A 27,080-nucleotide genomic window follows, 5' to 3' on the forward strand; every position below is an offset into this window, starting at 1 on the left:
GTTAAAATTCGGAAAACTGGGTGGAGCTTAAAACAGCCAATCAAATGTTACCTATTGCTAATCAATGTCAAGATATAAGTTGCTGCCATTCTTTCACAGTTAATGGCAGGGACATCAAACTTGGCACAGTTGGTTACAGGGGGACTGGGGTTCAAATTTTAAAAGTGGGTGGAGCCAAAAACAGCCAATCAGGTTTTTTGGATTGATTTTAATGGTACAATTTGATCTGCTTCAATTTTCACAGTTTTAAACCAGATTCTACCAACTTTGTGTACTCTCTATGCACCAGGGGCGACTGGCCCCAACACCTCTTGCGTTTCAAAGCCAACATCTTGTGGTTTCTTCAGAAACGACACCATCTAGTTGAATATTGTTTTCTAATAAACAGACCATATAAAATCTACCTACTATATCTGATTGTACCTATAGTTTATATACTGCAGTGCAAGCTTCCTGTATATTTTCTCAAGCAAATACAATGTGTTACAGGAGCCTGCTGACAGAAAAACACCACTGGACATGTCTCTGTTCCTTAAGCTTCAGAAACGGGTCAAGGAGCTTGAGCAGGAAAAGCAACTGATGCAAGATGATTTGGATAAGAAGGAGGAACAGATAATCCGAGCTAAAATATTGGTATGATAAGTGTGTAAAGTTATAAAGATTTCTTACCTGGCATGAGGATAATATAATATTGATATTACACTTTTTAAATGTATTACTGGTCATATTCTGTTAACTCTACTTCTGTTGTAGGGTCACTGCAGTTGGCCACTGTAAATACAGCTGGGAGTGCCGCTTGTATTGTTGTCATTCCTGAGTTTTTTTTTTTATTGTTGTGCCCCCAAACTTTCATATTTTTTGCCTTTAATTAGGAGGAGGCAAAGACCCCAACCAGAGGTACAGAACTGGAGTATGAATCACTCAAGGTAACAGAAATAAATGAAGGCCTCTTACACTATAGAATACAGAAATTCTTGTGGTACATGACACTGGTTACTAGTCTGCGTGTGTGCCAAAATGAGTGCATGTGCTCTTCTAGTCTTTTCACTCTTCCTCCCCTAAATTTTTGATATAACAATGTGTACTGTAATTGCCAAACCTCAGAAGACGACCCTAACTTTCAGAGAGCCAGGGTTAAAATCCTGAAAGCATTGGGAGACAACATAGCAGTTTGATAAAGAATACCACTAAACAACAACATATTTTTTCTTTTAGTCCAATCAGTGTCCCTCCACGTTGCAAATTAACAAGTGTTCACAATTTATTTAACATCTGCTCACATAACTATTGGACGAAAGTAGCCAATAGATGTTATCCAGAATGCTTGGGACCTAGGGTTTTGTCTTTCTATAATTTGGATCTCCTTTCCTTAAATCTAAATGTATTAAACATTAATTAAAACCAATAAAATTTTTGCCACCAGTAAGGATTCATTATATTTTAGTTTGGATCAATTACAAGGTAGATTTATTATTACAGAGAAATAGGAAATCATTTTTAAAAATGGGAATGATTTGTTTAAAATGAAGTCAATGGGAGATGTACTATAACTTTATTATAATAGTAGAAACCTGTTGCTTGTTTGTAGTTGTTTCCTTTCAGTTTTGATTCATAAATACCCTCTCTCTCGCTTAAGCGTCAAGAACTGGAATCTGAGAACAAAAAGCTGAAGAATGAGTTGAATGAGCTGCGCAAGGCAATCACTGAGAAAGCTTCCCCAGATGCAAAAGGGCCTGGTGGAAATGTCTATCACATTCTCTTAGAGCAGATGACATCTGTAAGTGAGGAACTTGACGTGCGTAAGGAAGAAGTCCTTATACTGAGGTCCCAGCTAGTGAGCCAAATGGAAGCCATTCCACACAAGGTGAGGCATTGTGCATAACATTTAGGTATTGTGCTTTCTTTTATCAAGGCATAATCATAAGAACTGCTATTTTATAGCCACTGATGTACAGGAAATATTCAGCAAAACCTTATTGCTGTTACACAGTTTAATTATGGTTGCACACACCATTTGGTTGTGTTTTTATCTCACTTCTTGCTCACTGATGAACAAATGAGTGTAGTAACACATGGGAAAACTGACTAATGTGTTTCCTTCAGATTATATCATTTTAGCCAATAATTAAAATTCCTTCTTCACAGATCTCTAGTTCAGGCATTTTAGGTTGTTTTTTTTTTGCCACAACAATAAAACACCAATTGGCAGTCACTCATTTTGCAGCATATTTTTCAAAGGGTGAAATAGCTCTTGGCACAGACAGAAATTTTTCAGCTTTCAATTCATTTCTATGGGATTTTTAGGAGCATATTTATCAATGGAGAAAGTATAAATCCATAAAAATACCATACAAATTAGAAGAGCTGTAAAAATCTTATTTGGTGTACTGTGGCAAACTCTGCCTTACTGTTTGGTAGGTATTTTATTTACTCAATAAACAGGCTCCCTGCCCTTATGTAACAACATACGTGAAACCTCGCAAAGTAGAAAAAAACACACATATGTATTTTTCAGACCTGAACTATGTTTTTAGCTGTATATTTGATTGTTGGTGTACAGTGCTTGCTCTGACAACTGTTTTTCTTTATTCATTGGCTTTCCCATTGATTATGTAGGATGACAAGGTAAGCATTTGTATTTTCACTGCATGACAAGCAATAGATTTGTTTTATCTTCCCATGGCAATTCAACCCTGCATCAGCACAACCTTGAGAAACACTATCTGAATTGCATGCACATAATTTAATACCAATTGCATACCCACATGCTGACTTTTTATGCCCTTAACACCAAAAAGTACTCATGCAGACCATTCTTGTCAGCACACCCTGTCCTCCTTCTAATCTTCTATAGATCATGTCTGCTGAAATGACGGAGCTATTCCTTTGACTTTGCACGCTGTTATATAATTAATTGCAGTTTGCTGGCCCCTTGTAAAAGATGTAACATAATCAAGGGCAGGGGAATTCTGTGCCTCAACTTTGTCTTTGATTTAGCATAAATGATGATGACTTGTGAGGATAAAGCTGGCCATAGACGTAAAGATCCGATCGTACGAATCGTGGATTCGTACGATTTTCGGACCATGTGTGGAGAGTCCCGACATTTTTCGTCCGTCGGGGATCGGTCGTTTGGTCGATCGGACAGGTTAGAAAATTTCTGTCGCCTGCCGATAATATCTCTGTGTATTTCCAATCGTACGATTTTCAGTGGGAGACTGTATCGTACGATTGCTGTCAGGGGCAGAACATTGGGTGATCTGTTCTTATTTGATCGGAATGGTAAAGACTTTGATCTGAATGGTTAGTGGAGGGTCGGGAGATGGGAAAGTCAGATCGTACGTTGATTCGTACGATCGGATCTTTGCGTCTATGGCCAGCTTTACAGTGTAGACTATAGCCAATTGTACATTGGGTGAGAGAACAGGGACTGGAATGTTCCCCCCCCCCCTCCCATCACAGGGATTTGTTTTTAGCTCTTGAGTTCTAGGAACAGTTGAGGTCCACTGGCTTGGATACCTTCCACCTCTGATACTATAGCTCAGTAATCCCCAACCAGTGGCTCATGGGCAGCATGTTGCTTACCCCTTGGATGTTGCTTCAGTGGCAGGTGCTTATTTTGAATTCCTGGCTTGGAGACAAGTTTCAGTTCATAAAAACTAGGTTTGCTGCCAAAAAGATCCTCCTCTTTGCCCCCTGTCCACATATGAGTTATTAAATGGCCGATCACTGCACTTATTTTGCACCACCCAGGAACATTTTATATCTAAATGTTGCTCACAGGTTAGAAAAAAGGTTGGGGATCCCTGGTATAGCTTTTAAGGGCACTTCTTATTTACAAAACTTATTAGGGGTGACCTCCTGTGCAGTGTGCAAAATGAACATTTTCAAAGTGCCTATTTATTGCACCTAAATACCGTTTTTTGCTATTGCAGAATTGCCACTGTTCTCTGCAAGGTGTTTCTGTGTGCAGTGAACCTCAGTTACCCATTGAATAGAGTGCTGTCTGTGTTCAGCAGTCAGTAAGGACATGTCTGGCTTCTTCCCCCTCACACTGTTCACCTTGAAACGGATTCCCCTTGTGCTCTTGTACTTCTACAGTTAGCTTCAATGCACCATTAAAGGTGGATGAAGATTTTGACTAAATCTATTAAAAAATGTCTCTAAACAATTGATGAGCCAGTAACATACCAACCCAACTCTTGCAAACTGATAAGTGTAATAAAATTCAGTGTAAGGGAAACTTTTTTTTTTTACTACACAATGATTACTATATGCCACTCTAACCCCTCATTGTGGCTTTAAATGAATAGTTCCTAGTAGCACAAAATATAAAATAATGGGCTCAGTGATTTACATTCATGAACAATGTCCTGAGCCTCACATCAGACAGGAGACTGCACTTTGGCCTGGTTGGTTTAATGAGTGTTACAGCTTTTGTATTAGGAGAACATGTTTGACAGTTCATACTACATGGTTTAAGCAAAGAGCAAACAGAAGTTTTATGTTCTCTTTCTTGCAGGACACAATGACTGATTCCATGGTCCTCTCTGAGGATGTACAGAAGATGAAGGATAAAAGGGAAATTGCTCAGGCATATACTGGCATGAAGGAGACAAATAGGTACGTCAAACCCCTGGTTAACACAAACAATACAGTAATAGACATAAAAAAAGATATAGTTGGTATATTTTTTTTAAAATAATTTTTAATTTATTCAGAGGAATCCTATCCACATCTTGGTCTGTACAAAATGTTATTGCTGTTTTTATTGTTATACTGAATGAAAGAGAGAGAACCGTGGTGCAGTACACAGTGTAGTAGCGTTGGAAGGGCGTACAACTATTACTGAATTCTTACACCTTCAGGTATTCGTTCGTAGACCACTACTGAACAATATATTAACCAGCAAAGCCAATTTGGTTTCTGGTAGGGGCATTGTCAGTGATGACACATAGCATCTGTTCATAAGAAATATAAGGATCCAGCCCTGGTTTGCCAAGGTATTTACATTGCATGCAAACATATAGACCATTTAAATGTATAAAATCCAAACTTCTAACTACCAGAACCGGCACTCACCAATCTTCCAGTTGTTCGCCGGGTGCTAACCAAAATTAATCAACAATAGTCCAGAGAAAGCACTCACGGCCATGACCATCAGCTGTGTATCAAAATATATTTATTCGTGCATGGTGCATCAATGCACGAATAAATATATTTTGATACACAGCTGATGGTCATGGCCGTGAGTGCTTTCTCTGGACTATTGTATATATATATGTGTATATATATGTATATATATATGTATATATATATGTATATATATATGTATATATATATGTATATATATATATATGTATGTATATATATATATATATGTATATATATATATATATATATATATATATAAATGTAATATTCAAGAGAACCAGCACTCCCATGAATAAAATATTCTCATTTATTTCTGTTGCATCAAATGTCCAACGTTTCGGTCCTTGCTAGGACCTTTCTCAAGGTATTTATTTAAATATATAGGGGCACATTTACTAAGCTCGAGTGAAGGATTTGAAGTAAAAAAACTTTGAAGGTTTTTTTTTTTGGGTACTACGATTCAAACTAAAAATCGTTCGACTATTCGACCATTCGATAGTCGAAGTACTGTCTCTTTAAGAAAAACTTCGACTACATACTTACCGAGGTACAATGTTAGCCTATGGCGACCTTCCCCATTACTTTTCTAAGGTTTTTTTTGATCGTAGGAAAATCCTTTGATCGATTAAAATCCTTTGAATCGTTCGATTCGAAGGATTTCATCGTTCGATCGTAGGATTTTCGGTAAATCCTATGAATTCGATATTGAAATTCGTAGGATTTTACCTCGAGGGTCGAATATGAGGGTTTATTAACCCTCGACATTCGACCCTTAGTGAATGTGCCCCGTAATGTCAAACAAACCACTGATCTGTAAAAATAAAAATGTATATAAAAGCCATATGTAGTAATAGTAATAAATTCCTATGAGAAGAAATGCATAAGAAGTAGAAGGGGATTTTAACAAATATAATTTTGGGATGTCTGTATCCCTTTAAAGGCATTAACACAAATGTTTTTCAGGAACAACATATTTTAATTTCTATTCTTTTTAGGAATTGAAGTGACACAATAAACATGTTACAGTATGGAATATAATATAGAGATTGTTTCTGATCAGGCAAAATACTCACAATGTCCTGTGAAATAGGTTTAAATTCTGATATTATTTATGACATCCCATATCATACCACTTATTCATGTAGTCAACTTTCATCTAAATGATAAAGCATATGATTGTGGGTGTATATGTGTGTATTTATATACTACATATATATTTTGATTATGACCTGTTGCTCATAGGTCAGTTGTGATCATCTTTCTTTATTTTTTGCCATCTTCCAAAATCCCATTTTTGTTTTGCTTTTTCTTTTCCCTTTGTAACTTTTGAAACTTTTGAAAGAAACCTGCCTCCAGACTTCCAAGACCTGAATGAGGACGGAGAGCTGTGGCTGGTTTATGATGGGTTAAAACAGGCCAACAGGTTACCAGACTTGTCAAAATGGGGATTTTTGCATCTGCATTTTGTACAATACTAACAATGCCGCAAGCTTTGGTGATATACTAATGGGCCCTTTTTCTGGCAGTCTGCAGCAGCTTGTTTAGAGAAATTCAGATTTACATGGAAACAAAGGCGTTCAAATGAACAAAATGAGTTCTCTGCCTTGGTATATAATTTGTTGTTTGTTGCAGAATGACTAAAATCTCACCATAAATATATAAAAAATAAAACTGTGCATGAAGTCGATAGGAATGTTGATCATGGGACACAGGTACAATTCTTACTGGAAAATACAAAGGTGAGAATTGTACTAAATGTGCCATAACCATGACAGCTCTCATTTACTGTAACTGAAAACAATTTATAACTTTTATTGGTATTTGGATTCTACGCTAACCGCAAAAATAATATGTGTCTTTGCTATACGCCCAGCAGAGATTTTAGTACTTCTGTACCAAATTAATGTATCTAACTATTTTCATAGCATGATTTGTGGAGTTATTGAACTGGTTTAATTTTGCATGATTTTGTTGCCTTTCAATGCACTTCATTTTCATTTTATTAAAAGAAAGTATATGTTTTTTTAGGTCCATGAGTTGCTACCATACTATCTGTAAAACACAACACGTATTGGGTGCATTTTGTTGAGAATATATCATTCTATTCCTGCTAATATAGATTTACATTTTTCTTTTTATATATAGTTATGTAGTTTCTTACAACAGAATGTGCTGCTGTAAGTATTGTTTATTGTCCACAACAATAGAGAACCCAGGATATATATAGATATTATACCATAGTCAAATGACCCTCAACTGCCTCCCTATGCTTCCAGCTCTATGCTTTCTTAAGGGTTAACGGCATCATAGTCTGGGAACCACAATAGGCCAGACCACCATCTTTATTAAAGTTTCCATTTTCACATACATATTAGGGAAGGCCATCATTTCACACCATAACTTGTGCTAAACATATTACTCAGTATGTGAACAAGCTTTACACATTATGAAACATTTAATTCTGTGCCCGCAGGGGGTTGTACCTTTTTCCAGTTGCAAGCTATAACTCGTTTAGATACAGTCAATATGAGATTGGCTAATTTCTGTAAATGCTTTTTAATTTGAGGAAATGGCAAACCTAACAGGAAGGTTTGTGGGTTTAACTGTAGATTAAGATCCAATAAGGGTTCCAGTAGAGAGAGAACTTCTTTCCAATAGTTTTCTAGGAGAGGACAATTCCAAAAAATGTAATATAGAGTGCCCGATTCTCCACATTGTCTGCAGCACTTGGCACCACTACCCAGCGGTTATATTGAGTGAAGCTTAGTGGGTGTCATATACCATTGCATAATAATTTTATAATTTATTTCCTTGTGAGTGACACACACTTGAGGCCTTTTTAAGATTCTCCCATATAGATGACCATTTGGTAAGCGGTATATCTTCTCCTAGAATTTGCTCCCATGCTTGCATATAACCATGTTTAACGAAAAAAGTTTCCGAGTAAAAGTATTCCATAAATGTCAGATATAAGGCCTTTCCTGTTCACTCTGGTTGCCATAATCATATCCAAAGGTGTGTGCTCTGTATGTATCTGAGGCTCCATAGTTTCAAGAGCAAAGTGTTTGATTTGTAGATATTGGTATTGCAATAAGTTACTTAAACCGTACTTGGTTTGAAGATCCTGAAATGCGCACAATTTGCGAGTTAGTGGGTTATAGAAATCCCTTAGCTGTTAGGTTTGCCTTTTGCCATGGCTGTGGATACACGTTGGTGAGCCCTGGAGTAAAGTATGTCCTGCCCCATACAGGACTCAGTCAAATGGCTCTTGGACTGTATTCAACTGAACCTTAGCATAGTTCCATAAAGACAGAGTTTTATTGTGTTCAGTGGATTATCCTTTATGTTCGTGAGTTTTTTTGGGTCCCATAATAGCAAGGTTATAGTATAAGTGGAGACAGTATCATTTTTTAAAGTTACCCATTTTCCGCAATGTATCCTGTCCGACCATGCCACCGCTTAATACTTTAGTATATCAGGGGCACACAATCCCCCCCACAAAAGTGGGGAAAGTAAGTATTTTCTTAGAGATTCTATGTAATTTGGTTGCCCATATGAATTTCACTATTTTAGCCTGGGTTGCTTTCAAGACCTTGAATGGGACACGGATGAGCAGGGTCTTAAAATAGTACAGCGGTCTAGGGAGGGTGCTACCATTTTTTTACACATCTGTTTAAATGGTGGAGATAGCATAGGAATGGAACAACCCTATGCTAATTACCTGCAATTTCCTTTTTTATCAAAATAAGGATTTTTTTAATGTAAAGGAAATCATTGGAAAATAAACCATGCTCATAAGCAGAGCATGTTTTCCAGAAAAACGAGTTTGTGTCCTGCATTTGCCTGATACATTAAATTACATTGCATGAAAGGTTAATTTAAATGTCAGTCTTTATTGAAAGAATAATAACGTATTAGGATAGTTGTTTCTACTCAACACAGTCTATAACAGGATATTGTTTAAAATTTCAAATGTGCAATTACTATGTTTGCTGAATTTAACACTGGAGAAAATTCAAACATTACAGGGCTAACAACTGGGGTATAAGGTGAAAAGAAATAAGAAATAAACACACAATGTACCTATCGAGATTTACTAAAGTAGTAATAGAACAAATCAGATGATATTCCGGCAATGACAGCAATCATATGAAAGTTATGTCAGTAGTGACAGTCAACCATTGATATCGTCTAACCTTTTTGATTGGCTAAATGACCAATCACCATGGTACGAAAAATGTTTGGACATTCACGCTACTTTATCTTTACATCTATGGCCAGTTTTACTTATCCTTGAAGGACATTTCTCAACTACGAGCCTTCTTCCAAGAAGTTTGGGGAAAAAATCTTAACGCAAAAACAGTAGAAATGTTAGCATTTACTTGCATGGTGCTATTCTGTATTTGATGCTTTTTTTTGTGCATCAAAAAAAGGCACTCTGGATAAAAATGTATTGCAGCTTGCTGCGGATAGGAAAAAAACACGTTTCGGAACAAATCCCATAATCATAGGCTTTTGTTTTTTTCTAGCCTGTTAAATTCTGCAAGCACATAGTATTTGTATTCCCTGCAGAGACTGAATACTTTTCACTTCAACAAATCAACAACGCCTGTAATTAGACCAGAGGTCTAAACTATTCAACACACCCGTAAATGACGCGAGTGCTGCTGCTTACTAATAAATAGCTACTGTATGGCACCAATACTCTACCCAGAAAGTTTCCATTCCGTCTGTCCATCTGCATGCCACTATTTCCATCAGCCTGCCTGACAAGTTTTCTTACTTTGCCCTTGTTAGAATTTCTGTTGTGTTCACTAATCTACAATACAAGTTTGTGTTTTTTTGTGTTATGTAGATGGAAACAAGAGGCAGAGATTGTAGAAGTATATGTGACTAATTTGTTTAGTTTGCAGCTGCTGAGTTACAGACTCCTGTGGGTCCTGGGTAAATAATTTGGATTGCAATTGTTCATAGTACTTTCTAACTAAAAATATATTTTTGTAAGTAAATTACTAATAGCCCATTAAATAAGCACTACATACTGGAGCGTTAACAATGGCTTTAGACAACTAAAGGGGAAAGCCTGCCTTGTGTGGTCGGTGGGTATTGGACTGGGCTTTGCTACTGGCTTGCATTGCTGGGCATGCTTTCAGTGTGAGTGACCGGTGCCTGCTTCCTTGCTGCTGCTTTGCAGGGTTTTGGAGTCCCAGCTGCAATCACAGAAAAAGGCCTTTGAAAATGAAGTGGAAGCTCTAAGAGGTGAAATCCAGGCTCTAAAGGAGGAGAACAACCGACAGCAGCAGCTTTTAGCTCAGAACCTCCAGTTGCCACCTGAAGCAAGAATTGAAGCCAGCTTGCAGCATGAAATCACCAGGCTTACCAATGAGAACTTGGTATGTAGACTAGTAACCATCATCTGACAGCCATTCATGTGTTTGCTTCATAAAATCATTTATGTCCAGTACATTGATTTAACCCAAAATAGAACACACAGCTTGCAGGGACCACCTGTCCAGTTGGTGGAGAAGAGGCAAAATTGGTAACGCGTACACGAATTTCTATGAAGCATAATGATAGTGCTGATTTTTGCTAAACCTTTTTCACAGAAATATATATATATATATATATATATATATATATATATATATATATATATATATATATATATATATATATATATATATATATAGACAAATACAAGAGTCCTCTGCACTCAACCCATTATCAATATATTTAAGACAGAGACATTTTGTGCATACTGCTACTGAAAAATGCCTTACCCTTTAAACAAAACAGGGATTGTTTGTCCATATATTGCAATATATTTAAGATGGCCAACTACGTCAAAGTCATCCCATATCTGGCCAGTCCTATGCTCAATTTTATCTGATTCATTAAGAATTCTATTGCTTCATTATACATTTTACAAAGGGACTAAGTTTTACCTGCAACTTACTTGCTGCTTTCAAAGTAAACCCCCAAACTTGGCTGCCCTTTTATTAGACACCAGTGGGATCACCTGACTATAGCTGGGAGGGGTGGGAGCAACAACATGGAGCTGGTCACTGCTCCTGTGTAACTATAACAAACAAGGGAAAGTTGTGCTCACCACTTTTGCACTTTTGTGGTGAGCACAACTTTCCCTTGTTTGTTATATATATATATATATATATATATATATATATATATATATATATATATATATATATATATATATATATATATATACACACAGTCAAATTTATCTTGCCCCACTACAGTTAATAAAAGCAGACTTGCATCTGGTTCTACAGTCTGGGTTCCTCCCATATCTTTGAATATAAAGATTCATATGTTGCATTTATCTTTCCCTTCTGGAATAACAATCAATAAGTACCTTATCCTTGGAGACTTGTGGAGGCATTGATATTTTCTTTCAATGATGATAGTTTAGGATTGATTACATGAATAAAAGCATTAAAGTCCTGCCTTTGATACCCAATCATAGAATGTCCTTAATACTGTTGAGTTATACTGATAAGAAATGCATAGGAAAATACTATTAATAATATATATCTGAATGAGAGGAATGTGCCTGAGCCTGGCACCAGTGACCTTCTAAATAGAAATTCATGACCCTCTTCTATGAACTATCCAGTGAGGGGGGAATTCCCACTGTGCCTGTTTTTTCAGTTTTTTGAGGAGTTATATGCAGATGAACCCATGAAGTATCAATCGTACCGGATCTCCCTGTACAGACGGATTATTGTATGTAAATCAAACGCCCTGTGTTTTCTGTTGTCCTGTTTTACTTTTGTAGCAGAGAACTAACCACAAATCAGATTGCTTGGCTGCCTATCTCTGAAATAGGTCAAGAGCTGCCATTTTTCCTTACCCCACTGTTTTTGTGGCACCCAGTCATGTGTTCCCCTTATGATTAGGCCTGTGCCTGAGCAATTTTTCCTACTAATGCAATCTGCACTGCAACAGATCTTACTAACAGAAGAACTGATGTGTATAAACCCAATGGCTTACACACTAATTCAATAGATGTTGTTATCTGGCACAACACATAGATAGCAGTTATTTACAGCTGCCCCTTCTGAACTCACGGACGAGATTAAATGCTTTTTATGACAATTGTCCCATTTAGGATTCACTACAGCTGAAGAAAATGTCCACTATAGATGTAATCTCTATAAAGTAACATTTGTCAGTGTCATTTCTTTGAACCCAGAATCTTTATTATTTTAAAATTCTATTTTGTAAGTGTATAAAGGATATGAGTGCAATAAGGGTCTGGCCACACGGGCAGATTCGGGGAGATTAGTCACCAGACGACAAATCTCCTCTTCGTAGCGGCGACTAATCTCCCCCATCTGCCTTCCCCTGCCTTCCTCCGGCTAAAATGTAAATCGCCTGGGGGCAGGCGCATGCAGCACTTCATTTTCCAAAAATCGTCCGTAATTTCCTCGAAACTTCGGACGACTTCTGAAAACTAAGCGCTCCGTGTGCCTGCCCCCAGGCAATTTACATTTTAGCCAGCGGAAGGCAGATCAAGGAAATTAGTCGCCGCTAAGAAGATTTGTGGCCTGGGGACTAATCTCCCTGAATCTGCCCAAGTGGCCTGACCCTAAATGAGCTGCTTCACATTACTATGAGCTGTAAGAGCTGTAAATTGCTATCCAGCAGGTAAGTAAAGAAACCAAGCACCATTCTCCCTGGAAGTGTAGGATAAAGGCTTGGGTTTCTGTTGTTCTAAGCCAGCAGAACTTATATGGCTTTCCATTCAGTATCGGTTTTATTATGGTTATGATTTTCATTTAAGTTTGTGAAGCCAAGCAGAAATATAAACAAATCAGACAAGTGTTCCTATAGATCTTATTGTATTATTTCCATTTTATCCTGATTGTCCTGCTATTTCATTTTCATCTGCCCCTCTCATTCGTATCCAGGCAAAAACACTACAAACATCTACATAACAACAAACTGCAGACATAAATCAGGCTCATAAAATCTAACCCTATGATTTGTGCAAGTCAAGCTAATTCTACAAAAATGTGTCCTATTAACCATAACCCTGTGCTTGTTTTTTTTTTATAGAGTGCAACATCCAATTGTTTTGTTATAAACCTGCAACCATGTTTTCTTAAAGCAACTGGTTTTCATTTGGGTCAAATTTGTGAAGTGATATTTAATGCAGAAAAACATTTTATTTGTAACCAGCTAGTTATAGTGTTTGCAAAATACAAAAGAAGTAAATATAACGCAAACAACCTCCAGGCTTTATAGATTCGAGCCATAAGCAGTTTAGATAATGGAATTGCTTCACCTTGATAGTTATATATCAATATAATATCTTTGTGAAGAGGCTACTGTCTCCATAAAGTACTTTTACACTTTGGATATAAACATTTAACCTTAATGAATTTGGCCCTTACTCTGCTTCCATTGACAAGTGTGGACTTTAATCCTCAAGCAGTTAACAGCCACATGGTGGCGATATTGCACAGCTTTCTAGCCACAGCCTGAACTAACTGCTTTCTGCTCCTTCCTTAACATCACCTTCATGTTGTAGGCATGCCATTATATAGGCCCAGTTTTCTCAGGGAGAAGAAACTCCTATTTATGAAAAATGCATTGTTATTACTTGCAGGATCTGATGGAGCAACTTGAAAAACAAGATAAGACTGTACGCAAACTAAAAAAGCAGTTGAAAGTCTTTGCCAAGAAAATTGGGGAGCTGGAAGGTAATAAAAGCTATCTCAATGTATCAGGATAAAACTAATGGTCTCGGGTTAAATTATCAGTGGAAATCAGTAATAGACTTACCGGCCTAACTCTATCTAGTAAAAATGGGACCGTGAGACTTAAACATGTGACTTCCTTATTTGTTATGTAAACTGAATTTTTTATTACCCCGCACACATTTATTGGAGCAGTGTAATATGTTTATTGGCAGGTTTTGTTACCTAAAATAGAAACTAATGTAAAAGTATTAGATTATTGTTTATCCAAACATCTGTTTTTATTTGTATTATTATTTATATATGCCAACATATACCACAGAGATTATACATCATTCACATCAGTTCCTGTCCAAATGGAGCTTACAATATAAGGTCCCAGACACACACACACGTCTCTTTCCCTCACTTGTTCAAGGACGCCAGCACTAGAATGGCTAACCATTACTCCTATATTTTTGCATTAATGGGGGTCTGCCATATTAATTGTAAACACTAACAAACAGGGCCTCTTAATCCTGTAATCAGTATTTAAATTGAATTTATGTTTAAATGAATTTATGAATTTACAGCGTACAGCAGTGCAGAATATATTGGAGGGAAAGAAGAACAATATTGCTCTGGTGTCTCTTTAATTGGTCGACTTTATTTCTTGCAGTGGGTCAAATGGAAAATGTTTCTCCTGGTCAGATAGTGGATGAACCCATTCGTCCTGTTAATATTCCACGCAAAGAGAAAGACTTCCAAGGAATGCTGGAATATAAGAAAGAGGATGAATTAAAACTCGTCAAGAACCTCATTTTAGGTAGGTCTGGATAAAGAAAAATATAGCTTTTCATGTTTTATAGTCAGCTCAGAAAGTTCCAGTACTGCATCTGGTTACTAGGATATAAAGTACCCTAGCAACCATGCATTGATTTGAATAAGTTACTGTAGAAGAGGGTCTGAATAGAAAGAGGAGTAATAAAAAGTAGCAATGTAGAGCATTTGTTTTTAGATGGGGTCAGTGACCTCCATGTGAAAGCTGGAAACAGTTAGAAGAAGAAGGCAAATAATTAAAAACTATAAAAACGAAAAGATGAAGACCAATTGAAAAGTTGCTTAGCATTAGCCATTCCATAACATACTAAAAGTTAACTTGAAGGTGAACCACCCGTTTAAGGTTTGAGGTACATAACCATGATCAAGCGTAACTCTACACTAAAGTTATATAGAAATGAATTTCTATATTTTTTATTCCAAACGGGTCAGGGACTTTTTTTTAATCATTTAATGCATTTTACAATATTTATTCTTTTATGCAAAATACAGTTCATATTTTTGATATGCACATTAATAGAATTACATTAATAAAACATACTTTTTCTCTGCAGAACTGAAGCCTCGAGGTGTAGCGGTCAACCTTATCCCAGGACTGCCGGCATATATTTTGTTCATGTGTTTGCGTCATGCCGATTACCTCAATGATGATCAGAAAGTTCGCTCCCTGCTCACATCAACTATTAATGGTGTCAAGAAAATCTTAAAGGTGGGCTAAGTTTGATTGTAGCTGGGACATTGGTGCCTCAGTGGGGCAGAGCCCTAAAGGATTTTACCCTGAAGCATAATTTTGGTTTACATTGTATTTTATTCTAGCAAGGTACCCAATCCAGGGTTCAGTTTGGGATTTGGTCAAATCCTATCACTTTTTTCAGGATTGATTTGGGGGCATCCTTAATATCTACTAAACTGAACATGAAAAGTTGTATAATTTTAAAGCACTAGATATCTGAATTCAGCGTTTTCCCCACATGATGGTATTCTTTAATGTTTAGCTCTCATATATATGATCACAGATCGCCGCATCAAGGAATCCTGCCCAGTTTTCCTAATTTGGAAAACCAGGCAGGCAGTTTTAAAAAACAAAAAAAAACAAACAAAAAACTGTCTGTTCGTGTCGAAACCAACAGCTGGGACCGTCTATCATTCCTAGAGTGATCTAATAAAGTGAGTAGCCTATCCCTTCTAGACCTGACCTGTTCCACTGCAAACCTTCCTGCCTGGCCACTGTCAAAATGGACCATGAGCACCTCTGCTAAGCTTATATACTATAGCATACTGACACCTAGTGGCCAAGCTATAGAACTCTAGGGGTCATACTTCAACCCAGGAAACAAGGGCTTGCTACCCTTCTAGGGCTAAGGACCCCCTTTAGTAGTCCAACATTGGCCCACAAAGCTGGCCAGATACTTGGAACTATTTTCTATTTGTTAGTCAGCCAAATCATTTGTGGAGGATTTTGTGCATCTCTATTTTATTCTTACATGTGAAAGTACTTGTAGTATGTATGTATGTATGTATGTATGTATGTTTGTATGTCAAATTTCAAAATTTCGGACTTAAAGAAAAAAACATCATAGGAAATCTGAATACAAGGTAGTGTTAGAAGCTGGAAGACTTGAATGTGCAGTGGGTGGCTGAAAGCAAAGTTGACTCATAGAGGAGCAAACCTTCTTGCATCATAGGTTCTTTCCACTGCTGAACAATAGATTTAGATAAAGAGTACACTTGCAGGGAAGAAGCTTAGCTTTGGTACATATCAAATATATATAACCCCTGCAGTTTTGACTTGATAAAGCAACACATGACGTTACAACGTTGCTCTGTGCCTAATACTGTAAATATTATAATTCTGATTTGGAGTGCTCTCCTTGGCAAGTAGTGTCCGAGGATCCATTACACAATATTATAATGATGCGAGCTGTGTTCTGTCATGCTATGGCATGCAAGGTATCATAGCTCACATTGTTACCAACTCTAATGCTCAGTTGACATAGAAGTGAAAATAGTAGTTTAGTTTATGTATGTGTGTGTTAGACTTTGGTGGTTCTAGTTTTCCATGTGACCTCTATCATTATCTTAAGTTTCCCTTTTGCTCATAATAATATTACACTGTTTTCTCTTTACTCTGCAGAAAAGAGGAGACGATTTTGAGACGGTGTCCTTCTGGCTGTCCAATACATGCCGGTTCCTCCATTGCTTAAAGCAGTACAGTGGAGAGGAGGTATATATATGGTATTATTAACTGTGCTGTGATGTGTGGGTTGTGATTATTGTTGGAAAAATACAAGATTCCTCTGCACTCAACCCATTATCAATATATTTAAGACAGAGACATTTTGTGCATACTGCTACTGAAAAATGCCTTACCCTTTAAGCAAAACAGGGATTGTTTGTCCATATATTGCAATATATTTAAGCTGGCCAACTACGTCAAAGTCATCCTATATCTGGCCAGTCCTACGCTTACTTTTCATCTGATTCATTAAGAATTCTATTGCTTAATTATACATTTTACAAAGGGACTAGGTTTTACCTGCAACTTACTAGCTGCTTTCAAAGTAAACCCCCATACTTGGCTGCCCTTTTATTAGACACCAGTGGGATCACCTGACTATAGCTGGGAAGGGTGGGAGCTACAACATGGAGCTGGTCACTGCTCCTGTATAACTTTAACAAACAAGGGAAAGTTGTGCTCACCACTAATTTTTAAAACCATTAGGCGGGGGTGCAATGAGGGTGTGACCACAAAATACATATAGTCAAATACAAGAGTCCTCTGCACTCAACCCATTATCAATATATTTAAGACAGAGACATTTTGTGCATACTGCTACTGAAAAATGCCTTACCCTTTAAACAAAACAGGGATTGTTTATCCATATATTGCAATATATTTAAGCTGGCCAACTACATCAAAGTCATCCCATATCTGGCCAGTCCTACGCTCAATTTTCATCTGATTCATTAAGAACTTTCCCTTGTTTGTGATTATTGTTGCTATCTTGCTAAGTTATCTTGGGCTAGTAAGCAACACAAACAAACTATGAGTGAGAACATTCTACCATGTGTTTTGTGTTGAAAATGTAGAAGGGATGAGTAGACTCTACACTCTATCCTCCCCTCAACCACATCATTTAATTCTTCTAAAAATAACAGTGTTCCTTATTTCCCAAACTATAGCATGCATCACCCCAGTGCTATCCTGCTAGCCCACCACCCAAAAAAAACCCCACCCTTGCCTTTCTACACCACAGTGCCTCTTCATTACTTGTCTCTCCCATCCTTCCATCCTTCTCAATGCTGGTCCAGCCACAACATAACTACGTCAGCCCAGTTATTTGAACTTAGACCAGTATATATATATATATACATATACACACATATATACATTTTTTTTTATTTTTTTTCTATATATCTGTTTTTAAGGGATTTATGAAGCACAACTCCCCACGGCAGAATGAGCACTGTCTGACCAATTTTGACCTTGCAGAATACAGACAAGTCTTGAGTGACCTGGCCATTCAGATTTACCAGCAGTTGGTCAGAGTGCTGGAAAACATCTTGCAGCCCATGATTGGTAAGAAATGTACACATTAAAGGTATAGGACCTGTTATCTTTCCATAATTTGAATCTCCATACCATAAGTCTACAAAAAATACTTTGAATATTAATTAAACCCAGTATTGTTGTTTTATATCCAATAAGGATTAATTATATATTAGCTGAAATCAAGTCCAAGGTACTGTTTTATTATTGTATTATTATATTATAGGAAATCATTTAATTATTTTATTAAAATGGAGTCTATGGCCTTCTTGGAATTCAGAGTTTTCTGGAAAAAAAGTTTCTGGATAACAGATCCCATAAGTGTATTAGATTTCTATACCATCACGTCTTTTGGGGATTCAGACATTATACATTATTTTTGTTGGTCATTGCTTAGGTAACTGCTGAATTTTATTCAAATGAAAATTAGCAGATAAATAAAATGACCATTATACTGCTTGGCTATGTTTTTGTACTGATAAAAGAGAGGTTCTTGATGGGGTGTGTGAGTGTATTATGTGAAACACAAAAACACAACACAATCAATGGACGCTCTTATCTTACTTAAAGGGCACCTGTTACAATAAAATATTTCCCCCCACCAAAGTTGCGGGCTAATAAAGCCTGCACTCCCATTGGGGCTAACAGTATTTTTGTTTTTAACAACTATATTTTAGCACAAAAATCACATTATGACATAGTGAATGAATGAGGTAGAAAATAGGCTAGCAGCATTCAGAATGACCACTCAGTGGCAGTACCTTATATGAAGGCCTCAGTTAAAATCACAATTTTGTTTTAAAAACATCTGTCAGTTGAACAAATGAAAAATCATAATAATCACAGTATAGCAAAATTCAAGCAAAAACTAAAGGTTCAACAAAAAAATGAAATAAGGCAAAATAACAGCGGTGTAGGCAGATTACATGTACATTTGTCAAACATTGACTCTCCACTTCACTGACACCATCTTTTAAGAAATTGCTTGTATTTTCCCTAAGATTGAGCTGTTTATTTTTCATTTTCAGTATTATATGAACTGATATGTATCAGTTTCACTGTGATGGGTAGTAGTAGGGGAGAGGTTTATGTATTGTGGATAGGCAAAGCCTTTGTACGATAGTGTTGGCTGCCCTAGCTGCGGCCATAATGGATTTCTTTGTGGAGAAAAAATGGACACGTGCAATAATGTCCTTGGGTGGGCCTTCTTCCGGCCTTTGACCCAGAGCCCCCTATGTACTCTGTCCAGTTCCGTTGGTTAGGAACCAATTGGAGCAGTAATTTCTGAGTGTAAGTTGATATCCTCTGGGAGACCCTGAATCCTAATATTATTGTGGCCTGAACAATTTTCAGTATCCGTCAAGTGCCTCGGCATTGCAAAGTGAACTTTGAGTGCATTTCTTTTTAACTTTACTGGATTTTCATAATTCTCCACTGTTATAAAATCATGTTTTTGGCCGCTGATAGGGCTGATAATATAAGCTTTTTAGCCCAGTCAGCCCAGAGCCAAAAGAGAATGCATCTTCTCAAGTCTGCATCATGCCATGCCCCCTTGTAACAGTAGTGTTTCTTTTAAAAATTGCCCCCCACAAGCACAAGGACACCGGCACCGAGAGGGAGCTTGCAGTTCAATCGGCCATATTGGGGCATACACATGCACATAGTGAGTGAATGCCACAACTTGCTTATTATACACATATCCATGGTGTCAGAAGCTCATTATGTGAATGCACTCTGCACAATATGGCCACTCGCATCTGGAAAAAAACCTAAAAAATGACTGTTATGCCCAACCGGAGTGTGGGCACTATAAGCCTGCATCTTTGATAGGAGGAAATATTTTAGGGCAACAGGTGTCCTTTTAGTATAGGTGGTGCTTGTTCCGCTGCAGAAAACACCACTGCAAACACATTTAAACAAGGGAATGAGGGCCAGTACTTCAAACAGGTACTCACCACCACGAGTTCCATGGTATATGGAGAATGTAGGCAAAACCTAAGGACACTGGCAGTGTGAGATACTAGAAAATTTAGTTTTTTTATTACCAGGGCAAGTGCTTCTTATCTAGACTTAGGCATACGAATAGTTCAGTTTATAAGCACTTAATAGAAAGAAACTGTATATAAGTAGTCCCTGCATGGTAGTTCCCAAACATAAGATACATAAAGTGCCAGTAGTAGCATTTATTCATCACCCCTTGGAGTAGCCTGCCTTTTTTCTTCTTCTCTGTATCTACAAATAAAGACTAGACTAGTGTGTTGTTGCCAAGTGTTCACAGGATGCTAACTTCAGAAGGAATAATCATCATCTAAGGTTCCACTTTGTTTCTATTAATTGCACTAATACAGGTATCTATTATCCAGAATGCTTGGGCCCTGGGATTTTCCAGAAACAGGGTGTTTCTGTAGTTTGGGTCACCAGACCTTGAGTCTGCTAAAAATTATTTACAAATTAAATAAACCCAATAGCATTGTTTTACCCCCCCCATATGGATTCATGCAACTTATTTGGGATCAACTGTTTTATTATCACAGAGAAAGTCATTTAAAAAAATTGTAATTATTTGGTATAAATGGACTCTATGGGAGATTGCCTACCCATCAGAGCTTTCTGGATAAGGGATATTCCATACCTGTATTATAAAAGAGTATGTTGGGAGTTGTAGCTGCATGGACCCAGGTTGGATCTCCATTAAATAAATACAAAGAATATCTTGCAGTTCCTACTACTATAAATATGATAATTTGGAATAATATGTAATTTTGCAAGCTATTTTATTTTTAAGGGGTCATGTATGTATTGAAACTGTCCCTTTGCATTGTGCACTTAAAATTCCATGTTCTGCATCAGTTTCAGGAATGCTGGAGCACGAGACTATTCAGGGTGTGTCTGGAGTCAAGCCTACCGGTCTGAGGAAGAGAACTTCCAGTATAGCAGATGAGGGAACCTACACATTAGATTCTATTGTCAGGCAGCTGAATACCTTCCATTCCATAATGTGTCAGCATGGAATGGATCCTGAACTTATCAAGCAGGTGGTCAAGCAAATGTTCTACATCATTGGTGCCGTCACACTCAACAACTTGCTCTTGCGAAAGGATATGTGCTCTTGGAGCAAAGGAATGCAGATAAGGTGAGACTATCATCACTGCTTCCCTAAATCTCTGAGGAGCATTAATATTAACATTAATAATTTTTTGGACAGTAATTAAAGTTATTTTATGTATCCTCTATTCTCAGTATGCAGCATATTCAAGTGTTTTATTGCCAAAAAATAAGGGTGCATAAAGAGGGTGTATTATATTAATAAAATGCAGCTTACCTTGTAGTTTGGTTTAGTATGGTGGTATATAGACATGTTACCAATGAGCTCCAGGATTTTCAGCAGGCTGGAGGCATCCAAGGAGCAAGCTGCTTAATTTTGTAACACATGGGTAACCCTGATGTTCTCTGTAATCATTTACTGTCCCAAGGTACAATGTGAGCCAGTTGGAAGAATGGCTGCGTGACAAGAACCTGATGAATAGCAGCGCTAAAGAAACCCTGGAGCCATTAATTCAGGCTGCTCAGTTACTGCAGGTGAAAAAGAAAACCGATGAAGATGCAGAAGCCATCTGCTCCATGTGCAATGCTCTGACTACTGCTCAGGTAACTTAATACACTGCTTATGTGCACGACTGCTCTGGAATAGTCATGTCTCGTGATATTTTTGTTATGTCTGAGCTTCACTTCACTGTGCTGTCTTTGGTGAAATTTATATCATATGGAGGGGGCTGAACTGGTAGAAGACTTGGGCCTGGTAATACACTGCTGCTTCCTAAGTAACTCTCCAGTCCCTATAGATCAAAAAAGTTGTATTATTTAAGGGAGAAATGTGCCTTTATATTAACTTCTAGCATGTCATGTGTTGACCGATTATTAGCTTCTGCTCAGTTGTTCTTTTTTGTTTCTTGTTTTTTGTTTATTATTAATAATTTACCTTACTATTTTGTCTGTTTCCAGAATGCAGTTTACAGTGCTATCTGGTTGCTGATGTTCATTAACCCAAGCAAACAAAAACTAATTCCCACAGGCTAAATGTTTGTCGTTATTGTTCCTTTTTGTTTTTTTATTGCTTAACTTTCTACAAAGGCCATATCCTATTCATGTTCCATTCTGACTTAACCATACCTGGTTCATTGGGATATGGGACCCCAGCAAACCAAGATGGCCTTAGCAATTCTAAGCTGGAGAGCAGCAGAACAAAAAGTTTAATACTTCAGAACCCACAAAAGATAATAAAAAACTAAGATAAAAAAAATAAACAATGCTAAGCAATTTTCAGTCAAATTTGGAGCTTGAGTAAAGCCATCTGATAGCACAGGCCTGATAACACGTGTCTTTTTCTGACAGATTGTCAAGGTGTTGAACCTGTACACTCCAGTGAATGAGTTTGAAGAGAGGGTGTTGGTATCATTTATAAGGAATATACAGGTATGTACAGATGATATTTTCATACTTTGGAATGAATGTGGTGATATTGTTTGTCTCCTGTTAATTCAAAGATGACACAAATGGTATGCAATTCAATATCCTTGGTTCATAGGGTGTAAACCAAGCATACTAGTGTACTAGTATATCCAATATTGAGGTGCTGGACTAGCTAGGATCCTGGAGCAGTGGCAGGGGGGGATATATAATGCCTATTTACTCTCCTACATACTCCGAGTCCTGGAAGCTCAGCCTCAGGGCCCTTGCATACGAACGGTTGTTGCTTTCCTTGCAATCAAACCGGAGCACAGGATTAAATGCAGCCCCTTATGTTTAATTGCTTTGTACAGTACACACGGGAATGCTCGACGCAGACGGAACACAACTTGATTTTTCTTTTTTTCTCTTTTCAGATGCGTTTCAGAGATAGGAAGGATTCCCCTCAGCTGCTTATGGATGCTAAACACATCTTCCCTGTCACCTTCCCATTCAACCCTTCATCGCTTGCCCTAGAAACTATTCAAATTCCTGGGAGTCTTGGACTTGGGTTCCTCACACGCGTCTGAGATATATATATATAGCCTGCCATTGAAGTACCGTCCATCTGAACCGCACTTGGATGCTGCTGTATATTTTCAACCTCTGACCATGGAGAGACTGTAGGAAATTTGGCACCTTGCATCACTCATTAAGATTGTTAAGATTGTCTCATTAGGATTGTCTATACACTTACAGAGTCATGGTTTTAAATTGTCTTTAACATCAAAGGGTTATCAGTACTTTTGTTATTTAAGGTCTATTAGACATTCCTTTGCTGGCATTACCCAAAACAATAATACTGGAGCATGGGAGACAGATATTTCTGCATGGACCATATAAGTAAGGAGGGAGGACATTGTGGGGGGTTTTTTTTTTAAAGTTTTGGTAGAGTATTTAGCCCTCGGTTCAGTGGATCAGTATGGGTTCGCATGTGTAATATACACACAGTCACCAATAGTCGAACTACATTATTATTTATGTCTTTTGAATAACTATAAAAAGTATTAAGGACAGCTGTGTAATGTAGATGTTAATTTTTTAGCACTGTGGTAATTCTGCATATTCAATTGCTGCATATTCTATTGCTGCTGTGTAATGTGTTCTTCTCCTGTGAATATATCTGTGTTAGGCACTACAGGCATAGTCATCTTTATTCCCTGCTATGTTTACAGTCCCATGTCATCTGTTTTATAGTGCAAGTCATATATATGCTACAGAATATTTTACCTTTAAGATAAAAGAGGCACTTTAAGCACATACATCTCAGTGATAGACCTCTTATGAGTAAAATAAAGAGAGCCTTAAAGAACAAATACCTGGAGATTTATTTTTGGAAGCAGTGTTGCTTTCATAGGTGTTTTCTTTTCTTGGATATTTCGTTTGAACACAGTATTTTGAAGCTGATATTTGTTCCTGGTGTAGCGTTGATATTACTCGTTCATTATGTTTAGTTGCAGAATGTTTTTGAGCCATATGCTCAGTGGTGCAGAGGCTAAGGTGCCTGGTTCCCTGCCGAAGAGCCTTGGACGGCGGTTTCTTGTTTATTTTGTGTGGCTACGTTAACCGATATTTTGGGTTCGGTAATGCGCCAAAGCTGCCTTCACTAATCAGCTTCCCAAATATATTTTCAAGTTCTGCACAGAACACAATGAACAATAAAGGTTGACCGCAAGCTGATGCTAGGCAAACCCCCCAAAATGGCAGCGGGGGGTTGGGGATGGTGGGTGTTTGCTATATGGGGAACCCCATCAAGTTGATGTAAGTACAAAGTATGTGCAGGTATGGGCAAGGTGCTAGATGGAAAACCCCAGCCAGAAGCAACTACCTGGGTAGCTTAGAAGAATAGGAGGCCAGATGGGGAACTGACCCAGAGCAGATGCCAAGTTGGGTTAAAAGGGGCAACTCCTGTAAGAAGAAAGCCAGCCAAATACAGTTTTATTCAGCAAGAGCAACTTGCCAACCACCATTTTTTTCAACAAGACTCCCTCATTTCATCACAGGCAGGCCACCTCGCCCCCACCTTGACTAATCCATTAGCTGAGCCCTCCCTCATTAACTCTTGCTGCAGGTAGCAAGTGCTCTTTCCCCAGGCAGCGGGGATAGTGGGTGTTTGCTATATGGGGAGCCCCCCAAGTTGATGCAAGGTACAGCCAAGGTTCGAGATGGGGAGTCACAGGCCAGAAGCAAATACCTGAGTAGCTTAGACGGGTAGGAGACCTGATGGGGAAGCCAGATACCTGGGTGGATTAAAAGGGGCACTCCCTTTTAATGATCTTCTGGAGGCTGTGGAGTCCTGAGTTCAAATCCTGGGGAGCCTTTTCGGAATCACTGAAAGGATGCGTAAGCTGACTTTCTGCCCCTTTCATCAAGCTGCATTAACCAGTGACTGTTCCTTTCTATGTAAAGCTACAAAGGGGCATTTGGTTCTAACTGTCATCCAGAGGCATTGCAGGCTTAGGTTCTGTGGCACGATGCCTGTATCCCGGCCGTGGAGTCCCAAGTTCATATCCCCGACGGGCCATTTTTGAGTCCTTGGAGGGTTGCATAAGCTGACGTTTTGTGCTGAGCCGTTGCTGCCCTTACCTTTAAGATAAAACAGGTACTTTAAGCACATCAATCTCAGTGGTAAACCTCATATGAGTAAAATAAAGAGAGCCTTAAAGAACAAATACCTGAAGATTTATTTTTGGAAGCAGTGTTGCTTTCATAGGTGTTTTCCATTCTTGGATATTTAGTTCGAATACAGTATTTTGCAGCTGATGTTTGTTGTGTTCCTGGTGTAGCGTTGATGTTACTCGTTCATTATGTTTAGTTGCAGTATGTTTTTTTTTGGTTTTTTTAAAGAAGGGTATATTTATTCAGTGATATTATTATTAGCATTTCTGTTTTTTCTCATTCCCCACAATTCCACTCAGAAGAATTTTATTCAATTTTTGTGAAAAAAAAAAAAAGCCAAGTGGAGAACAATTTACATGCAGAATGTAGCCGTACTTTTTGTCAATACGCAACGTAATTACGTCACCAGAATACAATGCCGTAAATACATATATATACGAAATCCATCTCGAGAAAATTTGGCCCCAGGTTGAAAATACACAGCGTATTTCAGCAAAGTGTATTGCCAAATCTGCGAAATCCATATGTAGTGATGGGAGAATAAATTTGCCAGGCATGGATATGTGTCAAATTTTAGTGCTTTGGCGCCCACAAATAAATTTGCGAAACTGCGGCAAAAAAAAATAATTGCCGCACGTCTAAAATGTTGCATGTATACAATTGTTGTGTTTCAAAATTATTTGGGTGCCCACTGACTTTAATGCATTTGGACAAAATAGTCACGCATTTAAAAATTGTCGCTAGCGTCAAAATTGTCACACGTCAAAATTATTTTGACGCCAATTGACTTCAATGCGTTTTGACAATTTTTCAGGACAGATTCGCCCATCACTAATAATATGGCGCTTCTTTGGCGTATTATCATTCTGCAAAAAAACGCAAATACTAGTGTTGCATGGCGGATGTGGGCTCGCAAGTGCCCTGTGAGAATTGCTATAGTACGTATTCCATTATTTTCAATAGCTTCATTTTGTGTATATTTAAGCTCGGCTGTACGTTTTTAAAAATGCTATGTAAAAACGCCCTTACTATCCTAGATGCTATCATTTCCACTACTGTTGCCTGCACAGTGAAAATACAGTAGCCTCTATACAGTGGTCCCAGATATAGTGCTACCCAGGGCACTTTAGCCCCCCAAACCTTTGCTTTTGGGTACGGAGAAATCATGGGGTATTTTGAGCACAGAATTACTCATTTCCCTGATATTATAGACAGAATATTGGATTTCCAAATGATGTAAGGGGAGAATTGGTTATATACACACCCACGTCTAAGTCAACTTACACAGAATCATTCCATTTTCTGCATTATAATAACAGCCTGGGGTTGTTGACTCTCTAATCTTTATAAATAAAATCTGAGCAAAGTTTATAAAACAAAAGGTAATACCTAGTTCTTCCCTGTAATCTAAGGTGTTAATGTTAATTTGTGACATGTTACTATTTTATCATATTAGCTGCTAAATAATGTGATAATTAATGCGGCAAAATAATGTGGTTACTTGGTTCATTCATCTTTTTTTTTTTTTTATCAGATAATTGCATGAAATATAACTGAACTGTAACATTTAGCCCCATCTCACACCACTATACTTGGTGTGACATAGGCAATCCTCTACCTAAACATACGAGTTTCACAGATAGATATAAATCAGCAGGTAATGGGGGGATGGGTCATGAGAGTTGTAATTCAGCAAAAACTGTCGA

At 37.8% G+C, this 27,080-nt stretch overlaps 1 protein-coding gene across 2 annotated transcripts in view; it reads left to right on the forward strand.

Moving 5' to 3' along the window:
* myo5a.L (myosin VA L homeolog) overlaps positions 1 to 24,071 on the forward strand; it is a 101,216-nt gene extending 77,145 nt beyond the window's left edge. Inside the window, exons 26-41 of one of the 2 annotated variants that reach the window (XM_041584965.1) lie at positions 490 to 633; positions 873 to 926; positions 1,637 to 1,864; positions 2,617 to 2,625; positions 4,523 to 4,623; positions 10,349 to 10,547; positions 11,827 to 11,901; positions 13,790 to 13,883; positions 14,539 to 14,685; positions 15,254 to 15,408; positions 16,834 to 16,923; positions 18,129 to 18,279; positions 21,100 to 21,382; positions 21,723 to 21,897; positions 22,642 to 22,722; positions 23,133 to 24,071. In XM_041584965.1, coding sequence (XP_041440899.1) covers positions 490 to 633; positions 873 to 926; positions 1,637 to 1,864; positions 2,617 to 2,625; positions 4,523 to 4,623; positions 10,349 to 10,547; positions 11,827 to 11,901; positions 13,790 to 13,883; positions 14,539 to 14,685; positions 15,254 to 15,408; positions 16,834 to 16,923; positions 18,129 to 18,279; positions 21,100 to 21,382; positions 21,723 to 21,897; positions 22,642 to 22,722; positions 23,133 to 23,285 — 2,139 coding nt within the window. In that variant the 3' untranslated portion in view covers positions 23,286 to 24,071. The remainder of the gene's footprint in view (positions 1 to 489; positions 634 to 872; positions 927 to 1,636; positions 1,865 to 2,616; positions 2,626 to 4,522; positions 4,624 to 10,348; positions 10,548 to 11,826; positions 11,902 to 13,789; positions 13,884 to 14,538; positions 14,686 to 15,253; positions 15,409 to 16,833; positions 16,924 to 18,128; positions 18,280 to 21,099; positions 21,383 to 21,722; positions 21,898 to 22,641; positions 22,723 to 23,132) is intronic. The other variant, NM_001359713.1, reaches the window with a different exon arrangement.
* Positions 24,072 to 27,080: the final 3,009 nt, after the last annotated feature.

This window comes from Xenopus laevis, chromosome 3L (genome assembly GCF_017654675.1).
Source record: "Xenopus laevis strain J_2021 chromosome 3L, Xenopus_laevis_v10.1, whole genome shotgun sequence".
Classification (NCBI taxonomy): domain Eukaryota; kingdom Metazoa; phylum Chordata; class Amphibia; order Anura; family Pipidae; genus Xenopus; species Xenopus laevis.